The sequence below is a fragment of the Juglans regia genome, chromosome 13 (genome assembly GCF_001411555.2).
Source record: "Juglans regia cultivar Chandler chromosome 13, Walnut 2.0, whole genome shotgun sequence".
NCBI classification, from domain to species: Eukaryota; Viridiplantae; Streptophyta; class Magnoliopsida; order Fagales; family Juglandaceae; genus Juglans; species Juglans regia.
Window position 1 is genome coordinate 3,309,065 of NC_049913.1, and position 27,500 is coordinate 3,336,564.

The window sequence follows — 27,500 nt, forward strand, 5'->3', positions numbered from 1 at the left end:
AGCTTAAAACATCAGAACTCGGATTGCTTCGTTTTCTTGCCTAATATGTCGACTTCTGAATTCAGTAAATGTTGTTAGAGATGGGAAAAGTTACACACACGAACTAAGACAGAGTAGGAACGTAAGAGAAATAGTAATTCAGAGGTTTCATGCCTTTCATATGGTGGCTAGCTTACACTGTTTATTTATTTAGATCACATACAACTCTCACGGGTATTATATCTCCCACGAGCATGTACATGAAAAACCGAAAGACACAAAAGCTACAAACTCTTTAAACTTAACAACCGACAAGAACCTCAAAACACCAGGGGGAATTTATTAGAATTAAGTTTGTCCCTCTACAAATTAAGGTGGTGTCGATTCAAAAGACCACGAACGAAGAATGTGCAATTCAGAAAGCAATCCTGTAGAGGAAGAGAAGCCAAATTCAACCCGTTCTGGTAAGTACTCTCTCAAATCAACTATTGCAGAAAGGTGCTGTTGAATTGGAATGATACCATTACTGAACCCAGTGAAGGTGACACTCAAGTTTTGGGCAGCGGAATCGTAACTAATACTAGCACTATATGTTCTGTTTTCCTTGATAACACTAGACCATGGTGTGGAGTTCTGAGATCTAATACTGTTGATATTGATACCGACGTGTTCATGAACAGGCTCCGGAGGGTCCAATTCATCGTTGCGAAATGTATCGAACTCAACTGCAACGAATTTATTTGCATCTAAGAAACTCGAGTCTCTTGCTTGGTCGCGGCTGATAAGGCCAATGCCAGCGCCATCCGTTGGTCGAGGTGGTGGGAAATCGGGGCTTGCAAGGAAGAATGTGATCCCATCTGAATATCTGTCTTTACCTTCCGAATCGATGATAAAGGAGAACTTGGTAGTGAATTCTGAGAGTTTTCTGGATTCTTTATCCCAAAGATGCAACGGTTCTGAATATGTGACTCGACCCCAGTTGTCCACTGCGTTTGGCGTGAGCTGGATGACTGAACCCGAGACTGTGGCGTTTCCACTAAGTATTAAAGTTTTGTTGAAATCTGAATAGCTGAAGGATAACTGAGTTGCAGAAGGGATTATGAGAAAGAGGAAAATGGTCATCATCAGGCAGGGAAGAAGCAACTTTGGTGGAGGGATACCCATGATTGGGAGAGACACCAGAGAGACTTTTGAGCTCGAAGACTCGCAAATTGTCATGAAATATGACTTGAATTTGGAGCTGAGGTATCTAGCCTTGCATTATTTTTTTTGATAAATATCTAGCCTTGCATTATTTGGCTGAAATTGATTACAATTTGACTAAATGTCGTCTTGCTAGCCGCCAATCAGGAAAATGCATTGGTGGATATCATCGTGACAAGTGACAACATTTCAAATCCCAAATTCTCAGTCTTGCTCGCCTTTTTTTTTTTTAACTGTTATTTTTTAGCTAAATAAAGTTTTTTTTTCCCTCTCAAATAGACTAGTATTTTTATAAATAGAAACGGAAATTCAGTACATCAAAAGTTGTCCAAGATAAAAAAATAATAATAATAATTATACAGAGGTGGATCATTTTTACTATGAAATAACAATAGAGAATGAGGAATATGAACTAGAGAGATGTTGACGTAGGCTTGCATCGCCGCTGCCCATTGCCCCAAATTGTGCACGCATCGATTCATTGAACGATGTATTTTCCTAGCTCTCCATTCTTTGAAGGAAGTGAGATGATGCTTGATATCACCCATGGTTGGGATCATAGTCCAATCTTGTACAACAGCAGAGTTGGATAATGTCTCTATGGTAGTGCTTGAGTCTCCTTCCAATAAAATGTTTTGCAGACCCAATTTTTTTGCTTCAGTAACTGCCATTAAGGGAGCCTTGGCTTCTCCTAAGTTTGGACTGACACTGCATATGAAATTAGTAATTGCATAGATAACTTCTCCTGAGTCATTCCAGTATATGGCTACTATTACAGAACCTTGGGCCCGAACTGCAACATCAAATCTGATGAGAAAATGACCTGTTGGAAGATGCATTGGTTCCATTTGGAGTGATTGAGTTTTAACATTTACCCAAGTAGCTAAATGTTGGTTGAAAATTGAGAAAACTGACTCTATGAAGGAAAAAAAGGTGTTGGAGAGGAGGGAACCTTCTTATGGATTATTTGATTTCTGAGAAACCAGATACTATCCATAGCTATTAGAGCAAAAAGTTGGAAGGAGTGGCTTTCTTCCTCAGGAATTTTTAGGACAGCTGAAGGACTAAGGATGTTTTTTAACCAAATAAGAATGGACTATCTTGAGAAAGAAGAAATGTCAATTGGCCAACTAGAGTGCCTCCACAGGATTCTAAAGTAAATGCAATTGAGGAAAAGATGGGAGATATCTTCTGGTTCTGTGTTGCATAACAGACATAGAATTAGCTCTTCATCAAGAGGTATGACATGATTGATCTTTGCTTTGGTAGGGAGGATATCATGACTTGTTTTCCAGAAAAAAAGTTTGAATCTATCCTGCACTTTCAATTTCTATTAATTCTTTCAATTGAGGGTCTGATTGTTGGGGTTGGGAGGATTGTTATCCTTGACAAGGGCGGCATAAGCTAATTTGACTAAAAATTTTTCAAAGGAATGATAAATCCAATTGATCTTATCTTGAACAGTCTGAAAATTATGATTGGCCAGGGAGATTTTTTGGATTTCTCTAGAGGAATGATCTGAAAAAAGAGTATTGAAGAGAAGAACATTCCAACGTCGAGGTTCCTCTAGAATGAGTTCCGAGACAGTCATGTTTAGATTAGGATCCAGATTGTTTTCAGGATTTGGATCAGGGATGAAATTGTGAATGGTGGGGATCCAGGGGCCAGTCCAGACCTTAGTAGAACTCCCATTATTAATTTGATAGCAAGCACTAGATCTCAGAAATTCTCTCTGTTTAAGCAAACTTTTCCAAAACCGGGAATCAGAAACTTTAGGAGCAGCTTCGAAAAAAGTTTTAGAGCCAAGATATTTTTTTGAGATGACCTCCTTCCAAAGACTATTTGGACCATTGAGAAGAGACCAAACATTTTTCAAAACCAGAGCAGAATTAAAAGAAGACATGGTTCTGATTCCAAGACCTCCCAACGATTTAGGAATGCTGATGGAATTCCATGATTTTGGGGTAAATTTCTTTTTCTTTCTATCTTCAAACCCCCACCAGAATCTGCGGAAAAGAGAGTCCAGGTTCTTTGTTATTGCTTTGGGAACAAGAGTAGATGACATCACATACGACAGAATGGAGCTTGCAACTGCCCTTATGAAAACTGTTTTCGCAGCTTGAGATAGAATCTTAGATTTCCAACCCTGAAGTTTGTTTTGGACTTTCTCCATTAAATCCTCAAAATTTTTTTTCCTATCAACTCCATTTGAGAGAGGTAGCCCTAGATATATGGAATTGGGGAATTCTAAAATTGAATGAGCTTTTAATCTCATTGATAGAAGCAAGGGTGACATTTTTACTAAAATGGAGAGATGATTTGGTTTCATTAATACTTTGACCAGACCATTGATTGTAAATCTTTAGACAATTAGATAATTTTTTTGCATTAATAGCAAATGTTGACCCAAACATAAACAAGTCATCAACAAAAAGAAGATGGGTAATGCAAGGACCATTAATAGAGAGCTTGATACCCTTGAGAACATTGGATTGTTCTTTTTGAGTAATAATTCTAGACAAGACTTCAGTACCAAGAATGAAGAGAAAGGGCGATAATGGATCACCTTAACGTAGACCTCTGGAAGGATGAAAGAAACCTTGCGGGGAGCCATTGATGATAATTGAATAGGTCATCGTGGTGATGCATTTTTTGATCCAATTGATCCATTGTTGTTTAAAGCCCACATATTTCAGGATATCAAGGAGAAATGACAATTCCATAGAATCAAAAGCCTTAGCCATATAATTCTTGATAGCCATTTGACCTGTTTTTCCCCTTCTTTTTTTCATGTAATGAAATATTTCTTGGGCCAAAATAGTATTATCTTGAATAAGGTGCCTAGGTAGGAAGGCAGATTGGCATGGGGATATGATGTTGGGAAGGACGGATTTAAGCCTATTAGCAAGAATTTTACATTGGAAAGGTTTAGTGGTCTGAAATGATTAATCTCATTTGGATTGGCAACTTTTGGGATTAGAACTAAATTGTTGTGATTGAGTTCCTTTAATAGTTTCCCGTGGACAAAAAAACTCCTAACAGCAGCAATCAGATCTAATTTAATGACTCCTAGAAGGCTTTGTAGAAAAGACCTTTAAAACCATCCGGACTAGGGGCCTTAGTAGAAGGGAGGTTTTTAACAATGGAAGCAATTTCATCATCATTAGGAATTTTACACAGAAAATCATTTTCTTGATCAGAGATTTTTCTTGGGAAAAGGGAATCAAAGTCAACTGGAGGTGTCGGATGAGTAGAGGTAAAAATTGCTTGAAAGTGTTCTTAAATCTCGGAAGAGATTATGACTTGATCAGCCGTCCAATTATTTCTTCCGAACTTAAGACAATCAATACTATTCCTTCTTCTTCTGATTGGAGTAGAAGCGTGGAAGAATTTTGTATTAAGATTAGTGGTTGTCAGCCAAGTTATTCTGGATTTTTGTCTCCAGAGAGATTCCTCCCTAAAAAGAAATTCATTGATTTTTTCTTTAGTATCAGCTTCTAAAGAGCTAGAGGAAGGTTGTGCGTTTTGATCTTGAAGAGATGAAAGATTAGACATCAATTCTTTAAGATTAGTTTGAATATGGCCAAAGGACTTTTGATTCCATTCCTTGAGAGCTTTCTTGGTGATTTTTAATTTCCTTGATAGAATGAAGGAGGGGATTCCCATAAATTGAGAATCCGGGCTTCTTTGATAATTTTGAATATTGAAGGATCACAAAACCAGAATTCTTCAAATTTAAAAGATTTGGAAAAAATATTTCTTTTTGCTGTGTCTAAAAGAATGTGAGCATGATCTGATGTTACCTTAGCAAGGGTAGTAAGAATGGCATGGGGAAATAGATCAATCCAAGAGATATTAGCAATACCTCTATCCAGTCTCTCCTTAATCAGATGAAGACCAGATCTGTTATTGGTCCAAGTGTATTTAGGACCCGAAAATCCTAAATCCACAAAACCAAAATTTTCCATGAAAAGTTTGAGATCCTTAGTTTTTTTGGATTGAGCAAAAGGGAGACCACCAGATTTTTCATTTTGGCAGATAATGGAATTAAGATCACCTAATACCAAAGTAGGGCCAAAAAATGAGGATGAAATACCAGAGAGGAGGTTCCAAAAATTTTCCTTCCTATTGTAAGATGCGGGACAATACACCAAATTAAGAAGCCATGGACAATGACGAGGATCAGAATACACCAAAACAGAAATAATATTACTAGAGTTATGTACAACATCAAGATCGACACTAGGTCGAAACATGATCAAAAGACCTCCCCATTTACTGATAGGAGGAGAGTACACAAAATAGACATACCCCCAACATATTAATAGTGCGTACACACTCACTAGAAGCTATTAAACATTCTGAAAGGAAAATAATATCAGGGTTGTGAACCCTAATATTTTCCTTGAGAGATCTGGTTGCATGAGGTCGGGCAATGCCTTGGCAATTCCAGGCAAGAAGTCTCATGGTTCTTTTGGTGGCAGTGAAGACTCTGCCACATCAGTCTTTGGATTCGTAGGAAATAAATTCATGATTTGAGACTGAACCTTGTTGCCCGAAGCCTTCAAATTTTGAGTTTGGTATAGTGAATATCTGATTACTGTAGAACTCTTCTTCTGCTGCTTCCTTGAGGCTATATTTTTCTTTGGTTGTTGCGCTGCTTTGTTCTAGTTCATCGGCTCATTTCCATTTCCTTGTTCTCCTACTTTCTCGTCAATGGGAACTAGAGTGATGGTGTTGAGAGAATATTTTTTGTGGGGGTTATTGAATACTCCATCTCCAAAAAAGAAATTATCCTCTTCCTCTAGGCTTCATTTGGATCATCAACCTATCTCAACTTATCTCAACTCATCATTATAATTTTTTCAAATTCCAACACAAAATATAATAAACAATTCAACTTTTTCAAATCTCAAAATAATAATAATATTAAAAAATAATATTCTAACAATATTTTATCATCTCAACTCAACTCAACTCACTTCAACATTCAAATTCAACCTTAGTGTCATTTTGAATGAGACTTGGGAATTGAGACTCGGCATTTGATGGTATTTGCATTTCGGGTAGGTTTTGAGTTAAAGGGGAATGATCGAACTGGGTGAATATGGATTGGGATTTAGGGTAAGATGGGTTGGGTTGATGTGTTGGAGAGAAGAAGTTTGTTGGGCCAAGTTGAATGGTGTTGATTGCAAAACAGGTCTTACCAGATGGGCTTACTAAAAGAGAAATATTATGACTCGGGTTCTGGAATTGAAATGAACTTTTATGTTCGGAAAATGAATTGTTTCATGACTGATGGGCTGGACTTGGGTTCGATTGGGAGAGGCCCGAAAGGTTCATTGTCTGGTTCCAATAATTTAGATGGCTTTGTGTTAGGGGTGGGCAGTGGGGCCCCGCCCCCGCTGCCCCGGCCCGTTTCCGCCCCGCACCCGTGCGGCGGGGGGGACTACCCCGTCCGCCAGATGCGGGGGCGGGGTCACCCGCCCCGCATCTGGGGCTCTATCCGTAAGCAGAGAACATATTATTCGTATGTAAACATAAGCATTTACGGAATTCAGAATACAGAACAAAATACATTCTTTCAGAATGCAGAATCAGAATATTCAAAATGCAGAGTCAAAACATGTTATCAAAAATATCAGAGCGAAAGTTCAAAAATACTCATAATCAAAATCCCTTTGGCATAGCATAAACTGAAACATCACATTTATCTTATCATATCATAACAGAGACCATGTTTAACTCCCGTGGTAGGATTGTGCAAACCCCAGCAACCAACTGAGCAGAAACAAAATGTGAATCTTTCAAAGTACTTTGGCATAACATATCTGATTCATTTTTTTTTTTTTTTTATATCGGAGCATCATATCAAAACAGAACCCATGTAAAACTCCAGCTTACCTGGACTTCTTAACTTTTCAGAATATCTTCCCACAACAGTGCTGAACGAATATAAACCGTCACCTATAAAATAATCATATAACTTCCATAAATTTCAATCGAACAAATATTTCGATTCTTAAACTTGGATACTAAAATAACCCGTTTTTCTTAAATGTCGAAAATTCTCTTAATCCTAAAAATACCATCACTTCCCAAATTCATCAATATTCATTAAATTTCTCCGACTAAAATATTAAAACCTAACTTGTTTACTATTGAAAACAAACTATAAAGTTTAATACTAGATATATAATTATCCCAAAATATTTTAAAATAAACCATAACTATTTTTTTAATAGACTAAATCATATCTAAAGTGTAAAAATAACATTACACCATTATCATTTACTCTAAAAATAAATCTTTACTTAATAACATGTTAAAATACTTAAATGATTTTTATAATCATAATTAAATAAGAGTTTATTAACACATTAAAATTTTGAAACACATTAGCATAACTTGCAGTTCATAGGGTAAAAAAAGTAATTAATGATATTAGTGTAAAATATGGCTTAGAAGCATGCAATTACAGTGTTATACTCACGTAATTGCACGCGATGGAGGTTCACTGTGAAGAGCGGAGCTGCGACGGAGTTGGGTGCGGTGGGCAGCGGTGCACGTAAGGCAGCAAGGCTGAGGTGGAGTGAGGCGGAAGGAGCTCTTGGTGGAGGACAATTGCAGCGGCTCAAGGTGGGAAGTGGCAATTTGTCGTGCTTCGAGGAGCAACCGTTTGCTCTGTTTTTGGGTAGTAAAAACAGAGGACGACTTGCGGTTTTACAAGGGCTGGGCACAGTGGTGATCTGAGGGAGGAGCAGCGACGTGGTTGGCTTGGCTTCAGGGTGACGAGGCTGCTGGATGTAACGGAGGCAATAGGCTGCGGGGAGGCCCTGAGGGTGCAACTTCGTGGGAGGCTACGGTGTAGTTTCGGTTTGTTCTTGACTCTCGGTGATGGTTAAGCAACGTCTTCGTGTTGATTGGCCGAGGAGTACGGTTCAATAGGAGTTGGGCTGGCGGCTTGTAGTGGCGTTTTCCGACGTGGGTTCACGGCTGGCCATGGTGGTGCTATGGTGGTGGTGTCAGTTTTCACGTGAAGATGGAGGTCAAAATGGGTCTCGTTGATGGTGGTTGAAGAAGGTAGCAACGGCTGCATGGTGGTTCTGTGAAGGTGCTGACTGATGCAGACTAGGTGGTGAAAAGCTACCGATAATGAAGCACGCTTGACACTTAGGTACAAGATGGACGAGAAACACCTCTCTATGCTTCATGGCAGGGATCAACCGAGAGGAGCTTGGGACTGAAAGTACCTAGAGGTGGTGCAGCAGCAGCCAAGTCTAGGGTTGAGGATGTTCGATATATACATGAGATTGAGGGTTGTGCGAAAATCTGTTGTTAACGTGTGAATATATGGGGAGTAAAGAAACCCTAGAAAGGATGAGAGGGAGAAACTGCGGGAGAGACATGCAAGCTATGGAGTCTACATGATCACAGGGCATGGGCTTGTGACTCATTTGAAAATTTCGGTCCACTTTCAGTAGTACAAAAAAAATTAATAAGTGGGCTTTTTTCTCAACTCAACCTAAAAATAAAATACTTGTAAATTTCAAGTGGGTTTTTCATACATAAAAATCCAAAAATTTTAGAAAGTGAGTTTGGTGTTGGGCTCCAGTGTTACAATATTACAGATTTCTTTAGTTTTTATTGTTCCTAATTTTCCAGAGATGATAAATTCTAACACTTTCAATCATTCCAAAAGCACTCAGATTCTAGTTCAATTCTCTTTTTATTGAGGTTTTGTCAAGTTTGTTTGATATTTTGACTAGAAAAATGATATTCTTCATTCTTAATTTTGTCATTCAGAGTCACACTGTTTATATAGTGTATTATAAGTGATTTTATATGTAAACTAGTTAAAATGTGCCATCTTAGCAAGCGTGACTGAGGATGAGAAAAATCAATGATGAAAAGTAACATTGCTCGACTGACTATGATATCCTATGTTGTGAAGAAGTAGTTGTGTTAGGTTTTACACTGGGTGAGTGGATTGAATATGAGAGGCATAGGTGCCAGGTCTCATGTTAGTTGCATGCTAGGCAAGATTTTTCCTTTCGAGATATAGCACCGTGTGACTAGACCTTTTTTAGGTCGTGTCACCGATTCTATCATGTGTCATAGATATAAGGAAACACACAATGTCTTTGCTTTGATGCCTAGCAAGCACAACACAAAAACAAAAGAGAAAACTACAGCAGAACGGGTCTAACAAAACAAAAATAAAAAAAAGAGGAAAAACTAGGGATGTGAAGACAGTTACTGTCTAATTTTATTTTTCCTTCTACCCTTCCAGCCATCTACGCAATTTTCTGTGCTTCATTTAGAAAAATTTCAGACCATACATATGAGTTGATTCTAAGCCATTCATCTCACTTCAGTAAAACATAACTCAAAACTAAACCATAGCTAATATTAGTAACAGTGCTGAGCAATCACATTAACCATAACAAGTTTAATTTGTGAAAAATTTACATGATGAGATAATTTATGGTACAAAGAGGTAAATCATACATCTCAATTGAGTAATTTCCAAAGACAAGTTTACCTGGTATTAACCAAGTGTGTGTGAGGAAGTGCAGATGATGAAGAAGAAGCTGCAGCAGATGTGACCTGTGAGGAGCCGGTGGAACCGGAATGGCTTGCAGATTGAGAGTGCTTATTTTCTGCGGTGGATGCTGAGGATGCAGATGCACTAAGTGGGGCGGCAAGGTAGGTTAGTAGGGGCATCTCTGGTGCCAGAACGGGCAATGAACCTTCATAACTAAGCACGTGAACGACTTTCCTAATTGAAGGCCTGAGATTGTAGTCTGGGTGAGCACACCAAAGGCCAGCTATCATCAGCCGTTCCAGTTGCTGCTCATCAAAGTCCCCACACAATCTGGGATCGGCTGCATCAACAAGCTTTCCCATTCCATAAAGCTGCCAAACCCACTCTACCATACTCACTTCATCTTCCGTCCTTTGGGATTCAACGGGTTTCCTTCCACAGGCTATCTCCAAAAGCACAATCCCGAAACTATATATATCTGATTCCTTGCTAGCCCTGCCTGATATAAAACATTCAGGGGCCATGTAGCCCATGGTCCCGGCCACAACTGTGGTTTGGGATCCTTTTCCATGATCCACCAGCCTAGCCAAGCCGAAATCCCCAAGCTTTGCGTTGAAACTTGAATCCAACATGACGTTACTCGACTTTATATCCCTATGCAACACACATTGTTCCCATTCTTCATGCAAGTATAGCAATGCAAATGCCAAGCCTTGGGCAATATTGTACCTCATCACCCATGTTAGCAAGCTTTCACCTTTGAAAAGATGCAAATCTAAGCTGCCATTGGGCATGAACTCATAAACTAGTAGGAGATCTTTTTTCTCGTGGCACCAACCAGTGAGTTGTACTAAATTCCTGTGCCTGAGTTGACTAATACTCTTCACCTCAGATGCATACTCCTTTATCCCTTGTTTAGATCCCCTTGATACCCTCTTAACAGCAACGTAGGAATTCAGCTCGTTTATAAATCCTTTGTAAACACCTCCGAACCCTCCTTCTCCAAGCTTGTTTTCCTCTGCAAAATTATTCGTTGCAGAAACCAATTCCTCGTAAGAAAACTTCTTTGGCCCTGTACCTCGTTCAAACTCCTCGTCCATGGAAAGAATAAAGCTTAAATCCTCTTCCTCTCCCCTTTTAGTCCTCTTTCTATACACAAGCCAAACCAACCCCATACCACTGATTAAAATGCATCCACCCACGCTCAAGCCCAGCACCAATTTTCTCTTGCTTCCATCTCCATTCTTCTTTGGTACAGCCGGAGTCTGTATCCGAAAAGGTGATGTGGAGTTAAAAGACCAAGAACAAATAATATGCAACTCGGTAACCAATCCCGTCGATGCTGAGAAGCCAAATTCAACCCATTCCGGCAGGTAATCTGTCAAGTTCACTATAGAAGAAAGGTGCCGTTGAATCGGGGTGACACCATTATCGAACCCAGTGAAGGTGACACTTAGATTTTGCGTGGAGGAATGGTAACTAATACTTGCACTATATGTCCGGTTTTCGGTAATAACAGCATCCCATGGTGCATAGTTCGTAGATCTCATATCGTTGATATTGATACCAACGTGTTCTTGGACAGGCTCGGGCGGGTCCCATTCGGAGTTCGAATACGTATCAAACTCCACTGCAACGAATTTATTTTCAGCTAAGAAACTCGAGTCGTTCAACTGGATGCGGCTTAGAAGGCCAATGCCAGCGCCATCTGTTGGTCTAGGAATTGGGAAACCGGGGCTTGTGAGGAAGAATACAATCCCATCTGAATGAATGTCTTTACCTTCCGAATCAATGATAAATGAGAAGCTGGTATTGAAGTCTGCGAGTTTTCCGGGTTCCTCCCAGATATGCAGCAGTTGTGAATATATGGCTCGACCCCAGTTGTCCACTGCACTTGGGGTGAGTTGGATGGCTGCTGAACCTGAGAGAGTAGCGTTTCCAGCAAGTCTTATAGTTCGGTTGATAGCTTGATTGAAATCCGAGTAGTTGAAGAATAGCTGAGTTGCACAAGGGATTATGAAAAGGAGGAAAATGGTTATAAACATGTAGGGACGAAGTAGCTTTGGAGGATGGAACGCCATGGTTGGGAATCGGGACTTTGGGACTTGAGATTTGGGGAGAGAATTTTGAGTTCTGAGGCTTGCAAATTGACATCAAGTATGAATTTGGGGGGTTGCAGCTTATCGAGAAATGTTTGACAACTTTCCCAATTTCTCTGCACCACATCTTTTCAAATTTTTTAATTTTTTTTAATATTATTTTGAATTTATTTTTTTAAACTAATTCAATTTTTTTATTTATTATTTATATATTAAATATTTAATAAAATAATAATAATAATTTAAAAAAATATAATGTATAAAAATTATATAAATAGTAAGAGGTTGTTTAAATTTTTTCTTTGGACATAGATTGATTGTGCCAATGACTAAACGATTCTCGAAAGTGAAATTAGGTACCAGTGATTACCACGTAACTTCGCTCTTTCATAGTCGCGACGTATTTATCGCTCTTTCATTGACTTGTCTGAAAGTCAGCACCATCTTGCATTTTATTATTTTATCTTTTTTAAGATTTTTTTGGGACAACTAGGCATACAGGATATGATATCAAAGCTCTAACATGAGGCAGTTGGAGCCGCATATGTTGAGATATATCACAGAGTGGATACATACATACAAGGGTGGGTTGGTGGGTAAACATGGACAGTTGAAGAACAATACAACAGATTCTATTATATGTAAAGAAACGTCCAGGATATGAGACCATCAGAAAAATATATAAAAGAGAATCACCAATGTTCCTTGAATGGCAGAAGCCGCAGAACCATCAGTATAGATGTGCTAAGTTTTACAACTTTTTCAACCCATTAAAATTTAATATGAAAATAGAAATTACACTTGCAAGTGCACACAGAAAGAAAAATCAAACACAGACAAACTGAAGGCTTCGGTTAAGAAGTTTGAAGAAGAAAAAAAAATACCAAATCAGGTATTGATAACAGAATCTTTTGGTGTGTCCTCTTTTGCTTTCTTGTACCGAGCAAGGTGCTTCTGATATTCTTCTAGCTCTTCTTCCAATTTCTCAATGAACTGACTTGTATGCTCAAGTGACTGCTCATACTTGTACTTTTCCAAGGCCTACAATTTTTGACATGAAAGAGAAATTATTATAATTGGGGTTAATTTATGTGGTATAATCAAGGCATCGCTCCACACAAATTTGTCCTACTTAATGATGGATGTCATGATACAAGGCAGAACATTTTTTTAAGGTAAATACAATGTAGAGTACTTCAAATTAATTTTTTGCTATATAAGAAACAAACAAATAATGAACATATTTCCAGAATCTGCCTGTACAAAGAACCATGTTTCAATTGCTTCCTGTGACTAAGGGCAATATAAGCTATTGCAAAATAACATTGACAAGATGAGAAAACTTTTAGACAATTATCTTTCTCCCCTTGATCAATAGATTCATTGAATGGTCAGCAAAGGGAATGCTGAAATTACCTTGTCTTTAGACAATGTATCTAGAGGTGACATTACTTTTGGCTGCACATAATTCTTTCCCCGGTAGAAAAGTATAACATCGTTAGCTTTTATGTCAATCACAATTCCTTTGCTCAGTCTAGCAAGCTCTTCAGCATATACGTGAACCTGTCCAGGTTTGCATGGCTTGCAAATTACCTTTACAGTCTCGTGCTTCTTCCAATGAAGATGCATATTAAGAACAACCCCTCCAAAGACGCCACGTCTTCCAACTGGGACATAGTCGGTGATGGAAAGGTGAAGAGAAATACATTGGGTCCAAGGTCTTCGATGGTGAGACCTTGTATGAAGCTCCAGACCGCACGGATTGTGGAATGAAACAGATGCTTGTTCAAATTTTTGGAAGAGACCAACTTACCAACCAAAACATGGTTCGAAATATTAGATGTTGTATCCGCTTCTGGAACCAGAATGATGTCATCCCAAGTTAAAGCCTTCATGCGTTCAATGAGAGATTCCAGACTTTCTTTGTCCCTTTCTATTGACATTGTTGGAAAATATTTGATTGGTTGGGGTTAAGGTGATGATGGTTGGTGGGGTATTGATGATAAAGGGAATCAGATGGTAAGTTGCGGGTGGGTGGAGTTACTGGGGTATTGATGACGATGGGTTTCGAGACAGTTGTGTTGACTATTATTAAATCAAGCTCCGATGATCACGTAACAGCTCAAGCAAATCACGTAACAGCTCAACGTAACAATCACGTAACAGCTCAAGCAAAATCTTTTGCAGATCAGGCCAAGTCCCAAATTGCGGAACAGCTCAACGTAACAGCTCAGCAGAGAAGAAATAGCAAAGAATCCTGAACCTTGATTTTAGTTTCTGTTATACGACTTTCTGTTTCTGCTTCACGTCTTTATAGTGTTATTTTGAATTTTGAATGATCTTTCGTTACTCACAATTGTATTATATATTCATAGACTCTGTACATAATTAATTCACAGAAAAAATATACAAAGATCATTTCAGGCTATCTGTTAGTAATTCCTATAAGGTTAGATATACAGAAAGTAAGGTATCAAAAAGAAAAAACTACTTAGAGGAGAGAGACTCATATTGAGAGAGCGGTAACCACTTGTTTGGCATTTTTTCTATCAAATAATTTATCATGCAGCATTTGTTAGCTAAATAAGGTATTTGACTGAAATTAATTACAATTTGACTAAATGTCGTCTTGCTAGCCGCCAATCAGGAAAATGCATTTGTGGACATCATCGTGACAAGTGACAACATTTCAAATCCCAAATTCTCAGCCTTGCTCGCCTTTAGTCAACTGTTACTTTTTAGATAAATAAAGGATTAGGTAAATATTTCGAGTCTATTATTATTATTTTTTTTTAATTTTTTTTATATGAATATCATATTTAACTATTTTTATATTTTTAAACTATAAATATCATTTCTTCTGTTTTTAGTGAATGGCTGGCATAAAGTCAATACCATCATTTATGGCTTTATATTCTTTTCCAGCTACTATAGCTCTGGTAGTAATACCCAAGTGTCTACGAAAAAATCATCTCTATCAGGTCATACCTAAGCAGGCAGAGTTCATCACTGATGATTTGCTTTATTTCTTTCTTTATAAAGTGATTAAATCATGTGAATGATTTTCAATCCACATATAGTTATCAATAAATGTTTATATTGTTTTATAGGTGATTTGGAGACTCATATGTCTTATGTAGTATTGCCGTATGATTGACAGACTGCTAATAAACGTCGGGTCTAATTTAGAGGTGTCTTTGGTTTCTTCGATAACAGTTACCACACGATCATCAATCTTAAATTTTCTACAACCAATATTTTCATCATCATAAGCTTTCATTTTGTCTACCAATCTCAAGATTATTTTTAAATAACCTTTCACATTTTCTTGTTCTTTCATTCTTATATTATCAAAACCTTTTGTAGAAGTATCTCCTTGGATTTCTACTTGAAGTATATTTGTAACGTCTTGATTTCGAAAATCCGGAAAGTTAGCTCTTAATACTTAATATCAATTTTAATATCACAACTATAAAATCCAAAAAACTCAATAAAATATTCATTCAGTTGCTCAACCCAAATATCCACATTCCTTCATAGGGACAACAAAGAAATTCTCAAGAAAATAAATTAAAAACTCTCCAAATACTCAAAAATATCTTTAACTCATCATATCAAAATAACCGAAAATAATTAATTTACTAACTATGACTCTCAAATAAGTACTTGTATCATCAGACACTTATTCCTTCACGAACATCAAACCTTTATAACATTGTCTACTCTTGCTCTCTAACAGAACCATCAAGATCATCTGAAAAATGTTTGGAGATAAGGGGTGAATTATCAACAACTCAGTAAGCAGAGAACATATTATTCGTATGTAAACATAAGCATTTACGGAATTCATAATACAGAATAAAATACATTCTTTCAGAATGCAGAATCAGAATATTCAGAACATATTATCAAAAATATCAGAGCGAAAGTTCAAAAATATTCATAATCAAAATCCCTTTGGCATAGCATAAACTGAAACATCACATTTATCTTATCATATCATAACAGAGACAATGTTTAACCCTCGTGGTAGGATTGTGCAAACCCCAGCGACCAACTGAGCATAAACAAAATGTGAATCTTTCAAAGTACTTTGGCATAACATATCTGATTCATTTTTTTTTTTTTTTTATATCGGAGCATCATATCAAAACTGAGGACATGTTTAACCCTCATAGTAGGGTTGTGCATTTGCTGATAACCAAGCAAATGCATATCAGAACTGAAATAGAATATTACTATTTTTTCCCGTGGCAGGGCCATATCATATCGAAACAGAACTCATGTAAAACCCCCGTTGAAGGGTCTCTAACTAAATAGAGCATAAACCGAATCAAATGCATAACCAGATAGTCATGCCAATAGTTTTTCAGATGCCACATCTTATCAAAACAAAGTATTGAACAGGATCAGATCACAAAAACATAATTTATACACAAAATTTCATATTCACTCTCTTTTGCACAGTTCAAAAACAAAATGTCAAAAATATGCTTATGTCTATATCAATCATGCCAGAAAATATTTTATTCTTATACAGAATTTCATGAGTAATGCAGAATAAATAACTGAGGTCGTTTCAAAAAATTTTTCGTAATAAAACATGCATATTTTCCAAAAATTAACCTTAGCTCACTTTATTTTTATGCAAAGTCTAGCAAAGGAATCCCGCTTACCTGGACTTCTTAACTTTTCAGAATATCTTCCCACAACAGTGCTGAACGAATATAAACCGTCACCTATAAAATAATCATATAACTTCCATAAATTTCAATCGAACAAATATTTCGATTCTTAAACTTGGATACTAAAATAACCCGTTTTTCCTAAATGTCTAAAATTCTCTTAATCCTAAAAATACCATCACTTCCCAAATTCATCAATATTCATTAAATTTCTCCGACTAAAATATTAAAACCTAACTTGTTTACTATTGAAAACAAACTATAAAGTTTAATACTAGATATATAATTATCCCAAAATATTTTAAAATAAACCATAACTATTTTTTTAATAGACTAAATCATATCTAAAGTGTAAAAATAACATTACACCATTATCATTTACTCTAAAAATAAATCTTTACTTAATAACATGTTAAAATACTTAAATGATTTTTATAATCATAATTAAATAAGAGTTTATTAACACATTAAAATTTTAAAACACATTAGCATAACTTGCAGTTCATAGGGTAAAAAAAGTAATTAATGATATTAGTGTAAAATATGGCTTAGAAGCATGCAATTACAGTGTTATACTCACGTAATTGCACGCGATGGAGGTTCACTGTGAAGAGCGGAGCTGCGACGGAGTTGGGTGCGGTGGGCAGCGGTGCACGTAAGGCAGCAAGGCTGAGGTGGAGTGAGGCGGAAGGAGCTCTTGGTGGAGGACAATTGCAGCGGCTCAAGGTGGGAAGTGGCAATTTGTCGTGCTTCGAGGAGCAACCGTTTGCTCTGTTTTTGGGTAGTAAAAACAGAGGAGGACTTGCGGTTTTACAAGGGCTGGGCACAGTGGTGATCTGAGGGAGGAGCAGCGACGTGGTTGGCTTGGCTTCAGGGTGACGAGGCTGCTGGATGTAAGGGAGGCAATAGGCTGCGGGGAGGCCCTGAGGGTGCAACTTCGTGGGAGGCTACGGTGTAGTTTCGGTTTGTTCTTGACTCTCGGTGATGGTTAAGCAACGTCTTCGTGTTGATTGGCCGAGGAGTACGGGTCAATAGGAGTTGGGCTGGCGGCTTGTAGTGGCGTTTTCCGACGTGGGTTCACGGCTGGCCATGGTGGTGCTATGGTGGTGGTGTCAGTTTTCACGTGAAGATGGAGGTCAAAATGGGTCTCGTTGATGGTGGTTGAAGAAGGTAGCAACGGCTGCATGGTGGTTCTGTGAAGGTGCTGACTGATGCAGACTAGGTGGTGAAAAGCTACCGATAATGAAGCACGCTTGACACTTAGGTACAAGATGGACGAGAAACACCTCTCTATGCTTCATGGCAGGGATCAACCGAGAGGAGCTTGGGACTGAAAGTACCTAGAGGTGGTGCAGCAGCAGCCAAGTCTAGGGTTGAGGATGTTCGATATATACATGAGATTGAGGGTTGTGCGAAAATCTGTTGTTAACGTGTGAATATATGGGGAGTAAAGAAACCCTAGAAAGGATGAGAGGGAGAAACTGCGGGAGAGACATACAAGCTATGGAGTCTACATGATCACAGGGCATGGGCTTGTGACTCATTTGAAAATTTCGGTCCACTTTCAGTAGTACAAAAAAAATTAATAAGTGGGCTTTTTTCTCAACTCAACCTAAAAATAAAATACTTGTAAATTTCAAGTGGGTTTTTCATACATAAAAATCCAAAAATTTTAGAAAGTGAGTTTGGTGTTGGGCTCCAGTGTTACAATATTACAGATTTCTTTAGTTTTTATTGTTCCTAATTTTTCAGAGATGATAAATTCTAACACTTTCAATCATTCCAAAAGCACTCAGATTCTAGTTCAATTCTCTTTTTATTGAGGTTTTGTCAAGTCTGTTTGATATTTTGACTAGAAAAATGATATTCTTCATTCTTAATTTTGTCATTCAGAGTCACACTGTTTATATAGTGTATTATAAGTGATTTTATATGTAAACTAGTTAAAATGTGCCATCTTAGCAAGCGTGACTGAGGATGAGAAAAATCAATGATGAAAAGTAACATTGCTCGACTGACTATGATATCCTATGTTGTGAAGAAGTAGTTGTGTTATGTTTTACACTGGGTGAGTGGATTGAATATGAGAGGCATAGGTGCCAGGTCTCATGTTAGTTGCATGCTAGGCAATATTTTTCCTTTCGAGATATAGCACCGTGTGACTAGACCTTTTTTAGGTCGTGTCACCGATTCTATCATGTGTCATAGATATAAGGAAACACACAATGTCTTTGCTTTGATGCCTAGCAAGCACAACACAAAAACAAAAGAGAAAACTACAGCAGAATGGGTCTAACAAAACAAAAAAAAGAGGAAAAACTAGGGATGTAAAGACGGTTATTGTCTAATTTTATTTTTCCTTCTACTCTTCCTGCCATCTATGCAATTTTCTGTGCTTCATTTAGAAAAATTTCAGACCATACATATGGGTTGATTCTAAGCCATTCATCTCACTTCAGTAAAACATAACTCAACTAAACCATAGCTAATATTAGTAACAGTGCTGAGCAATCACATTAACCATAACAAGTTTAATTTGTGCAAAATTTACATGATGACATAATTTATGGTACAAGAGGCAAATCATACATCTCAATTGAGTAATTTCCAAAGACAAGTTTACCTAGTATTAACCAAGTGCGAGTGAGGAAGTGCAGAAGATGAAGAAGAAGCTGCAGAAGATGTGACCTGTGAGGAGCCAGTGGAACCGGAATGGCTTGCAGATTGAGAGTGCTTATTTTCTGCAGTGGATGCTGAGGATGCAGATGCACTAACTGGGGCGGCAAGGTAGGTTAGTAGGGGCATCTCTGGTGCCAGAACGGGCAATGAACCTTCAGAACTAAGCACGTGAACGACTTTCCTAATTGAAGGCCTGAGATTGTAGTCTGGGTGAGCACACCAAAGGCCAGCTATCATCAGCCGTTCCAGTTGCTGCTCATCAAAGTCCCCACACAATCTGGGATCGGCTGCATCAACAAGCTTTCCCATTCCATAAAGCTGCCAAACCCACTCTACCATACTCACTTCATCTTCCGTCCTCTGGGATTCAACGGGTTTCCTTCCACAGGCTATCTCTAAAAGCACAATCCCGAAACTATATATATATATGATTCCTTGCTAGCCCTGCCTGATATAAAACATTCAGGGGCCATGTAGCCCATGGTCCCGGCCACAACTGTGGTTTGGGATCCTTTTCCATGATCCACCAGCCTAGCCAAGTCGAAATCCCCAAGCTTTGCGTTGAAACTTGAATCCAACATGACGTTACTCGACTTTATATCCCTATGCAACACACATTGTTCCCATTCTTCATGCAAGTATAGCAATGCAAATGCCAAGCCTTGGGCAATATTGTACCTCATCACCCATGTTAGCAAGCTTTCACCTTTGAAAAGATGCAAATCTAAGCTGCCATTGTGCATGAACTCATAAATTAGCAGGAGATATTTTTTCTCGTGGCACCAACCAGTGAGTTGTACTAAATTCCTGTGCCTGAGTTGACTAATACTCTTCACCTCAGATGCATACTCCTTTATCCCTTGTTTAGATCCCCTTGATACCCTCTTAACAGCAACGTAGGAATTCAGCTCGTTTATAAATCCTTTGTAAACACCTCCGAACCCTCCTTCTCCAAGCTTGTTTTCCTCTGCAAAATTATTCGTTGCAGAAACCAATTCCTCGTAAGAAAACTTCTTTGGCCCTGTACCTCGTTCAAACTCCTCGTCCATGGAAAGAATAAAGCTTAAATCCTCTTCCTCTCCCCTTTTAGTCCTCTTTCTATACACAAGCCAAACCAACCCCATACCACTGATTAAAATGCATCCACCCACGCTCAAGCCCAGCACCAATTTTCTCTTGCTTCCATCTCCATTCTTCTTTGGTACAGCCGGAGTCTGTATCCGAAAAGGTGATGTGGAGTTAAAAGACCAAGAACAAATAATATGCAACTCGGTAACCAATCCCGTAGATGCTGAGAAGCCAAATTCAACCCATTCCGGCAGGTAATCTGTCAAGTTCAGTATAGAAGAAAGGTGCCGTTGAATCGGGGTGACACCATTACCGAACCCAGTGAAGGTGACACTGAGATTTTGCGTGGAGGAATGGTAACTAATACTTGCACTATATGTCCGGTCTTCGGTAATAACAGCATTCCATGCTTTATATGTCGAAGATCGCATATCGTTGATATTGATACCAACGTGTTCTTGGACAGGCTCGGCCGGGTCCCATTCATCGTTCCGAAACGTATCAAACTCCACTGCAACGAATTTATTTGCAGCTAATAAACTCGAGTTTCTCAACTGCTCGGGGCTTAGAAGGCCAATACCAGTGCCATCTGTTGGTTTAGGTTCTGGGAAACGGGGACTTGTGAGGAAGAATACAATCCCATCTGAATGTTTGCCTTTACCTTCCGAATCAATGATAAAGGAGAAGCTGGTATTGAAGTCTGCGAGTTTTCCGGGTTCCTCCCAGATATGCAGCAGTTGTGAATATATGGCTCGACCCCAGTTGTCCACTTCACTTGGGGTGAGTTGGATGGCTGCTGAACCTGAGAGAGTAGCGTTTCCAGCAAGTCTTATAGTTCGGTTGATAGCTTGATTGAAATCCGAGTAGTTGAAGAATAGCTGAGTTGCACAAGGGATTATGAAAAGGAGGAAAATGGTTATAAACATGTAGGGACGAAGTAGCTTTGGAGGATGGAACGCCATGGTTGGGAATCGGGACTTGGGACTTGAGATTTGGGGAGAGAATTTTGAGTTCTGAGGCTTGCAAATTGACATCAAGTATGAATTTGGGGGGTTGCAGCTTATTGACAAATGTTAGACAACTTTCCCAATTTCTCTACACCACATCTTTTCAAATTTTTTAATTTTTTTTAATATTATTTTGTATTTATTCTTTTTAAACTAATTCAATTCTTCTATTTATTATTTATATATTAAATATTTAATAAAATAATAATAATAATTTTAAAAAATGTGATGTGTAAAAATTATATAAATAGTAAGAGGTTGTTTAAATTTTTTCTTTGGACATTGATTGATTATGCCAATGACTAAACGATTCTCGAAAGTGAAATTAGGTACCAGTGATTACCACGTAACTTCGCTCTTTCATAGTCGCGACGTATTTATCGCTCTTTCATTGACTTGTCTGAAAGTCAGCACCATCTTGCATTTTATTATTTTATCTTTTTTAAGATTTTTTTGGGACAACTAGGCATACAGGATATGATATCAAAGCTCTAACATGAGGCAGTTGGAGCCGCATATGTTGAGATATATCACAGAGTGGATACATACATACAAGGGTGGGTTGGTGGGTAAACATGGACAGTTGAAGAACAATACAACAGATTCTATTATATGTAAAGAAACGTCCAGGATATGAGACCATCAGAAAAATATATAAAAGAGAATCACCAATGTTCCTTGAATGGCAGAAGCCGCAGAACCATCAGTATAGATGTGCTAAGTTTTACAACTTTTTCAACCCATTAAAATTTAATATGAAAATAGAAATTACACTTGCAAGTGCACACAGAAAGAACAATCAAACACAGACACACTGAAGGCTTCGGTTAAGAAGTTTGAAGAAGAAAAAAAAATACCAAATCAGGTATTGATAACAGAATCTTTTGGTGTGTCCTCTTTTGCTTTCTTGTACCGAGCAAGGTGCTTCTGATATTCTTCTAGCTCTTCTTCCAATTTCTCAATGAACTGACTTGTATGCTCAAGTGACTGCTCATACTTGTACTTTTCCAAGGCCTACAATTTTTGACATGGAAGAGAAATTATTATAATTGGGGTTAATTTATGTGGTATAATCAAGGCATCGCTCCACACAAATTTGCCCTACTTAATGATGGATGTCATGATACAAGGCAGAACATTTTTTTAAGGTAAATACAATGTAGAGTACTTCAAATTAATTTTTTGCTATATAAGAAACAAACAAATAATGAACATATTTCCAGAATCTGCCTGTACAAAGAACCATGTTTCAATTGCTTCCTGTGACTAAGGGCAATATAAGCTATTGCAAAATAACACTAACAAGATGAGAAAACTTTTAGACAATTATCTTTCTCCCCTTGATCAATAGATTCATTGAATGGTCAGCAAAGGGAATGCTGAAATTACCTTGTCTTTAGACAATGTATCTAGAGGTGACATTACTTTTGGCTGCACATAATTCTTTCCCCGGTAGAAAAGTATAACGTCGTTAGCTTTTATGTCAATCACAATTCCTTTGCTCAGTCTAGCAAGCTCTTCAGCATATACGTGAACCTGTCCGGGTTTGCATGGCTTGCAAATTACCTTTACAGTCTCGTGCTTCTTCCAATGAAGATGCATATTAAGAACAACCCCTCCAAAGACGCCACGTCTTCCAACTGGGACATAGTTCTTTTTTTTCTCACCAGTTCGCTTAAAGTAATGCCTTTCTTCTTCAGTTAGGATTTCAGGATCATATATTTCAGGAGGTGCTTTGGGAACTTCAAATTTCCTCAACATCTCAATCAACCATGCTTCCTTTCGTTTGGCCTGAATAGAACTCATAAATTATATAGTCATGAAAAAGACCCTATGTTTGTATAACTTGAAGCACTAAAATTTATCAAGATATTCTTTTTTTGATAAGTAACATTTATCAAGATATTCTAGACCATTATAAACAAAAAAGATAAATTAAAATTGCAATCGAAAGTTAAGATTAGGAGAAGGTTCTTATGCATTGCAGTGCAATCTACTTTTTTCCCATTAAAATAAAATATGGTACGAAACACCTACATGTGCATAACTAAATGGATCTTTCATGCAATGGATGTCAGTCATGACAGAAATATCGTGAAAATCAGAGAGGCGTTTACAGTAAGTTTTGAAATGGAGCAGGACCAAAAAGGAAAAAAAAGAAGAAGTTGAATACAAGTATAAAGGAAAAGCTGTTGTTAATGCATTATATCTGTATCAGATAAAATTTCATTAGGCTTTAATCCCTGCATCATGTTCAAGAAAATTACAAATGGAAAAAATTGATGCGTCTATAAAAACAGAAGCACTAAATTTAGACGTTGCTAACAATATTCAACAAACTTACACAACATAGAGGAGTATACAACTTGAAGGAATGGTTTAAACTATGTATTACGAAATCTAGACAAATAAATTGCAGTGTCCAACCTTTTCGAGTTTATATCTAATCCTAACTTCTGGATTTGGAGAAGTCATCTTCTTTTTGGCCTTCAGGCGATAGAATCTGAGTTCATTCAGTTTGGCCCTTTTAGAAATTTTGACCCGTTTGTTCTTCTTCTTTCCTTCTGTTCGGGAAAAGGCATTATCAGCGGGCTTACCAATTGAGAACCTGACAACATCATTTTCTGTCTTCAGCTCAACTGATGCATTACTCATGTACCTCGCAGATATCCAAATTCCAAGAGTATGGAAACCAAACACATTTAATCTATGTTCTAATGAAAAACCAGATGGAGACAATACGCATGGTGCTTCTAGAAGAGGCTCCACTGCACTGCAGCTTCTTCGGCCCGCACACAAACTGTAAGAACGGGACTGGGTAAATGAAGTTGCTGCAGGCAATGCTGAGAGACTTGGAATATTTTTTAGGAGACAACAGAAACAATGTAGAGATTCCCTGCATGGTGAACATAACTAATCTATTACCGAATGCTTTAAAAATAGATACGTTGCAAAATATTTTCAAGTTATTCCCTTCAGATGAAACTAAAAGTCTTATCTCATAAAAAACCACCCAGAACTAGCAAAGAGCATCTATGTTCAATAAACTTACTCTTATCTTATAAAGCCACCCGGAAGTAGCACTGAACATCTGGATTAAAAAACCTGAAAACTATGTCCTGGCTATTTTATTAACCCTCTGTTTGATTTCTTAGAAAATCCAGGGGAAAAAAGGAATGGGGGAAATGGTATTTTAACTCTCAACCGATCAAAATACGAAGATTATGTAAGAATCAAAATCAGAATTTTGCTTATTTTATTACAATTTCTCAGCAACCAAATATATAGTTATCATGAATAAAACCCAAATAAATCGTGTAAATGCAAACGGAGAAAGTAAACAGAAAAGGATTAAGGAATTTTTTTTTAAAAAAAAACAACCACCTTCTGCGAATAATGCCTCTTGCGATTGAAGCTAAGGGGAACATCATCTCCAGAATTCGACATCAAAAGAAAAGGTAGCAACCGAAACGACGTGTTCTGAGAGCTTGAAGCTCACAAGTCACGAATCACGATTAGCGGCTACTTCGGTTAGGGATTGTTCGCTTTCTGATTCTCTGCCGTTTGAGCGGGTGAGGGATTTCATCGTCCATTTATTTTCCTTTTTCTATTCTTTGCAAATGAGCTCGTCTATTGCGGCATTGCCGGTTAAAACGGAGATTTACGACTGCCGTTTAGCGAGTCCGCCCATAGGTATGGTAGAAAATCTGCGAGGAGTCAATCCACTCGCTGCTAAATTCTCACTGCCCGGTTACGTTTAGGTAATGGGATATTTTTAGATATTTTGTAAAAGAAAATAATTTAAATATAATATTTTTTACAATATTTTACATAATTATATTTTAAATGAAATTTTTTTTTATAAAATATCTTATAAAAGTAACATCATTTTATAAAAATACTTCAATTTTATAATATTGTTATCTAATATGTTGTGCAATATATTGTGTATATGATTACTTGTTTAAATTTAGCTAATACGTCACTTTTTGACTTTTAGCTAATCACTTAAAATTTAAACTCTACATTGAATTAACCATCACATTTTTTATAATAATTAAATATTTTTTATTTTTTATATTCTTTTTAATACTTTATTTTTATTTTTATTTTCATAATCTTCAATAACCTTCGACAATTATATTTATTTACATTTTTACAATCCAACAACCTATAAAATTAGCATCCCTAGTTTAGCAGCAAATTGTGGTACTTTCATTTTCATTACAGAATCACGAATAGCAATCAATATGATCCATTCCCCATATTTGTAGAAGGCTTGATATCATATAAACAGGCGATAGATGTGAAAAAAGGAGCTGCATGGCAATACAACCCAAAATAGGAGATTTCAAACTATGGCCCCGCTCCGAGCAAGATATGGCTTCTGCATAAAAGACAGCATATGCAGTCTATATGCAGTCAAAACATGATCACAAAATATAACAACAAATACTGCCCATTGGCATCTTAAAGCAAAGAGTTGATTAAGGAGCACGAAGCCATCTCAAAATGGCATAAGAGATGTTTGGGGTGGCTGTGCAAGCCATTAGGATGAACTACTACCCATCCTGTTCAAGACCTGACCTTGTGTTAGGACTAAAAGCCCACATTCAAAAACTGAAATATTTGGAGGAAACAGAGTAAAGCAGTGCTGCAGCAAGGAAAGGGCAACTCAATAGGACTGCAAATCATAATACTCAGAGTTGGAGTTGAAGTCAAATCGGAGCCTATACAAATTGGAGTTTGAATTTGAACTCCAACAAAGTCAAATTTAGGAGATTCCGACCCTGACTTTGTCAATGCTCACCCCTAACGGGGAGGAGCTGGAGAGAAAAAAAAAGTAGAGAGAGGGAGAGAACAATCACAAGCCGTGAAAAAGAAACGAAGTAGGATTTCAAGAAATAATAAAAAAAGAAAATACTATATGTCCCAATAAACGGTCTTAATAATGGGTCCCGTCAATTTTTTATTTTATTTAGTGATTACGTAAGTATTTTTTTAATTATGTTGTAAATTTTTTTTTTAAATATTTAAGAATATAAAACTGTATGAGAAAAAATCTTAAAAAAAGGCATATAGCCTTCTCAGGATAATTTGTCGGGCTATAGTGGGTGTAGCACGATTCAAAAAAAAAACACATGACTTTGCTACGTTGCAAGTCATATTGGAATGACTTTACTGTAGCTAATCTGTTAGGATAACTTTTATTTAACTAATCCAACGTGGCCCAAATTCTAGAGGGATTAACTAAATTAATAGCTACAGTGGCATTTGGCTATTGGCTAAACTAATGTGCTCTCAATTAAAGACGTACGAACAATGTGTATTGTACGCTGATTTATAAATAAAATTTTTCATATAATTTATATATATACTCACTCATTGGAATATTTTCTCACACCAAAGTAGATTGTCAAACATTTTCTATATTTACCATACAGCAAAAATCTTTGTTGATCCTATATAGATCACAAACAGAAACATATATTGAACTATGCTTATAACTTAAAATGACATTGAACATTCCTCCCGTTGGTAATTGTTTACAAATTACAAGTGATTTGTAAAAATTTAAATAGCGAATTGAAATGAAATATTATTATAATATTATTTTTTAATATTATTATTATTTAAAATTTTTAAAAAAAATTAAATTATTTATTATATTTTATATAAAAATTTGATAAAATTATAATAATTAAATTAGATGAATTAAGATTAACTATGAATACAATCTGTGCTTAATCTCACTCGTGAAATTCTTACGTCGGCAGTAGATGCATGATATGAATTATGAGGACGATAAAGGTGCATTGAGAAAGTGAACCGATGATGTGCAACGACAGAAGTTCTTACGTTTTTTTAATATTTTTTTTCAAAAAATAAAAAAGACAAACGATTTCGTCGGTTGCACATCTCGGTCCCGGCAGAAAAACTCATTTTAAAAAGAATTTATTTGTATCCGTTATTATTTATTCTTATATTTTATATTTATAAATTTTTTTTTACAGGATGTGAAGATATTTTTGATAAAATATGAATATTTTTTTATAAGATATAGAGTGTGGAATGATGAATAGTGAATGATAAAAAAATAATTTTAAAAAAAATTTAATTATGATATTTTTTTTATTAGTTTTTTTGGACGAAATTCTAATTTTATGATTACTCTTACTTAAGACCGTGGTTTCAGCTATCAAGACCGTGGTTACAACTGGATACTCGGGTT

At 37.0% G+C, this 27,500-nt stretch overlaps 5 protein-coding genes and 1 pseudogene across 6 annotated transcripts; all 6 read right to left on the reverse strand.

The window, feature by feature from the left end:
* Window positions 1-348: 348 nt before the first annotated feature.
* On the reverse strand, window positions 349-1,143 carry LOC109006986 (alpha-methyl-mannoside-specific lectin-like). The gene has a single exon (XM_018986450.1). It carries the CDS (start codon window positions 1,141-1,143, stop codon window positions 349-351), a length of 795 nt encoding a protein of 264 aa, XP_018841995.1.
* Window positions 1,144-2,524: 1,381 nt separating this feature from the next.
* On the reverse strand, window positions 2,525-3,355 carry LOC109006985 (uncharacterized mitochondrial protein AtMg00310-like). The gene has a single exon (XM_018986449.1). It carries the CDS (start codon window positions 3,353-3,355, stop codon window positions 2,525-2,527), a length of 831 nt encoding a protein of 276 aa, XP_018841994.1.
* A 2,017-nt stretch (window positions 3,356-5,372) lies between these two features.
* LOC109007094 (L-type lectin-domain containing receptor kinase IX.1-like) lies at window positions 5,373-11,894 on the reverse strand. 2 transcript variants are annotated; one of them, XR_001998731.2, is made up of 3 exons: window positions 9,728-11,894; window positions 7,087-7,149; window positions 5,373-6,010 (listed from the first exon to the last, which is right to left on the reverse strand). XR_001998731.2 is itself a non-coding variant. In XM_018986632.2 (2 exons), exons 1-2 carry the CDS (start codon window positions 11,809-11,811, stop codon window positions 7,146-7,148), a joined length of 2,088 nt encoding a protein of 695 aa, XP_018842177.2. In that variant the 5' UTR covers window positions 11,812-11,894; the 3' UTR covers window positions 7,042-7,145. The 2 variants fall into 2 exon arrangements, 1 of the variants encoding a protein (XP_018842177.2); XM_018986632.2 differs by lacking the exon at window positions 5,373-6,010 and having other exon boundaries at window positions 7,042-7,149.
* LOC109014848 lies at window positions 7,040-21,289 on the reverse strand (annotated as a pseudogene).
* On the reverse strand, window positions 12,508-13,503 carry LOC108981034 (uncharacterized CRM domain-containing protein At3g25440, chloroplastic-like). Its single transcript, XM_035684419.1, has 2 exons — window positions 13,246-13,503; window positions 12,508-12,870 (listed from the first exon to the last, which is right to left on the reverse strand). The coding sequence occupies exons 1-2, from the start codon at window positions 13,456-13,458 to the stop codon at window positions 12,718-12,720; spliced, it is 366 nt and encodes a 121-aa protein (XP_035540312.1). The 5' UTR covers window positions 13,459-13,503; the 3' UTR covers window positions 12,508-12,717.
* A 630-nt stretch (window positions 21,290-21,919) lies between the features above and the next one.
* Window positions 21,920-24,967, reverse strand: LOC109007096 (uncharacterized CRM domain-containing protein At3g25440, chloroplastic). Its single transcript, XM_018986633.2, has 4 exons — window positions 24,653-24,967; window positions 23,696-24,164; window positions 22,658-23,059; window positions 21,920-22,282 (listed from the first exon to the last, which is right to left on the reverse strand). The coding sequence occupies exons 1-4, from the start codon at window positions 24,697-24,699 to the stop codon at window positions 22,130-22,132; spliced, it is 1,071 nt and encodes a 356-aa protein (XP_018842178.2). The 5' UTR covers window positions 24,700-24,967; the 3' UTR covers window positions 21,920-22,129.
* Between the last annotated feature and the right edge of the window lie 2,533 nt (window positions 24,968-27,500).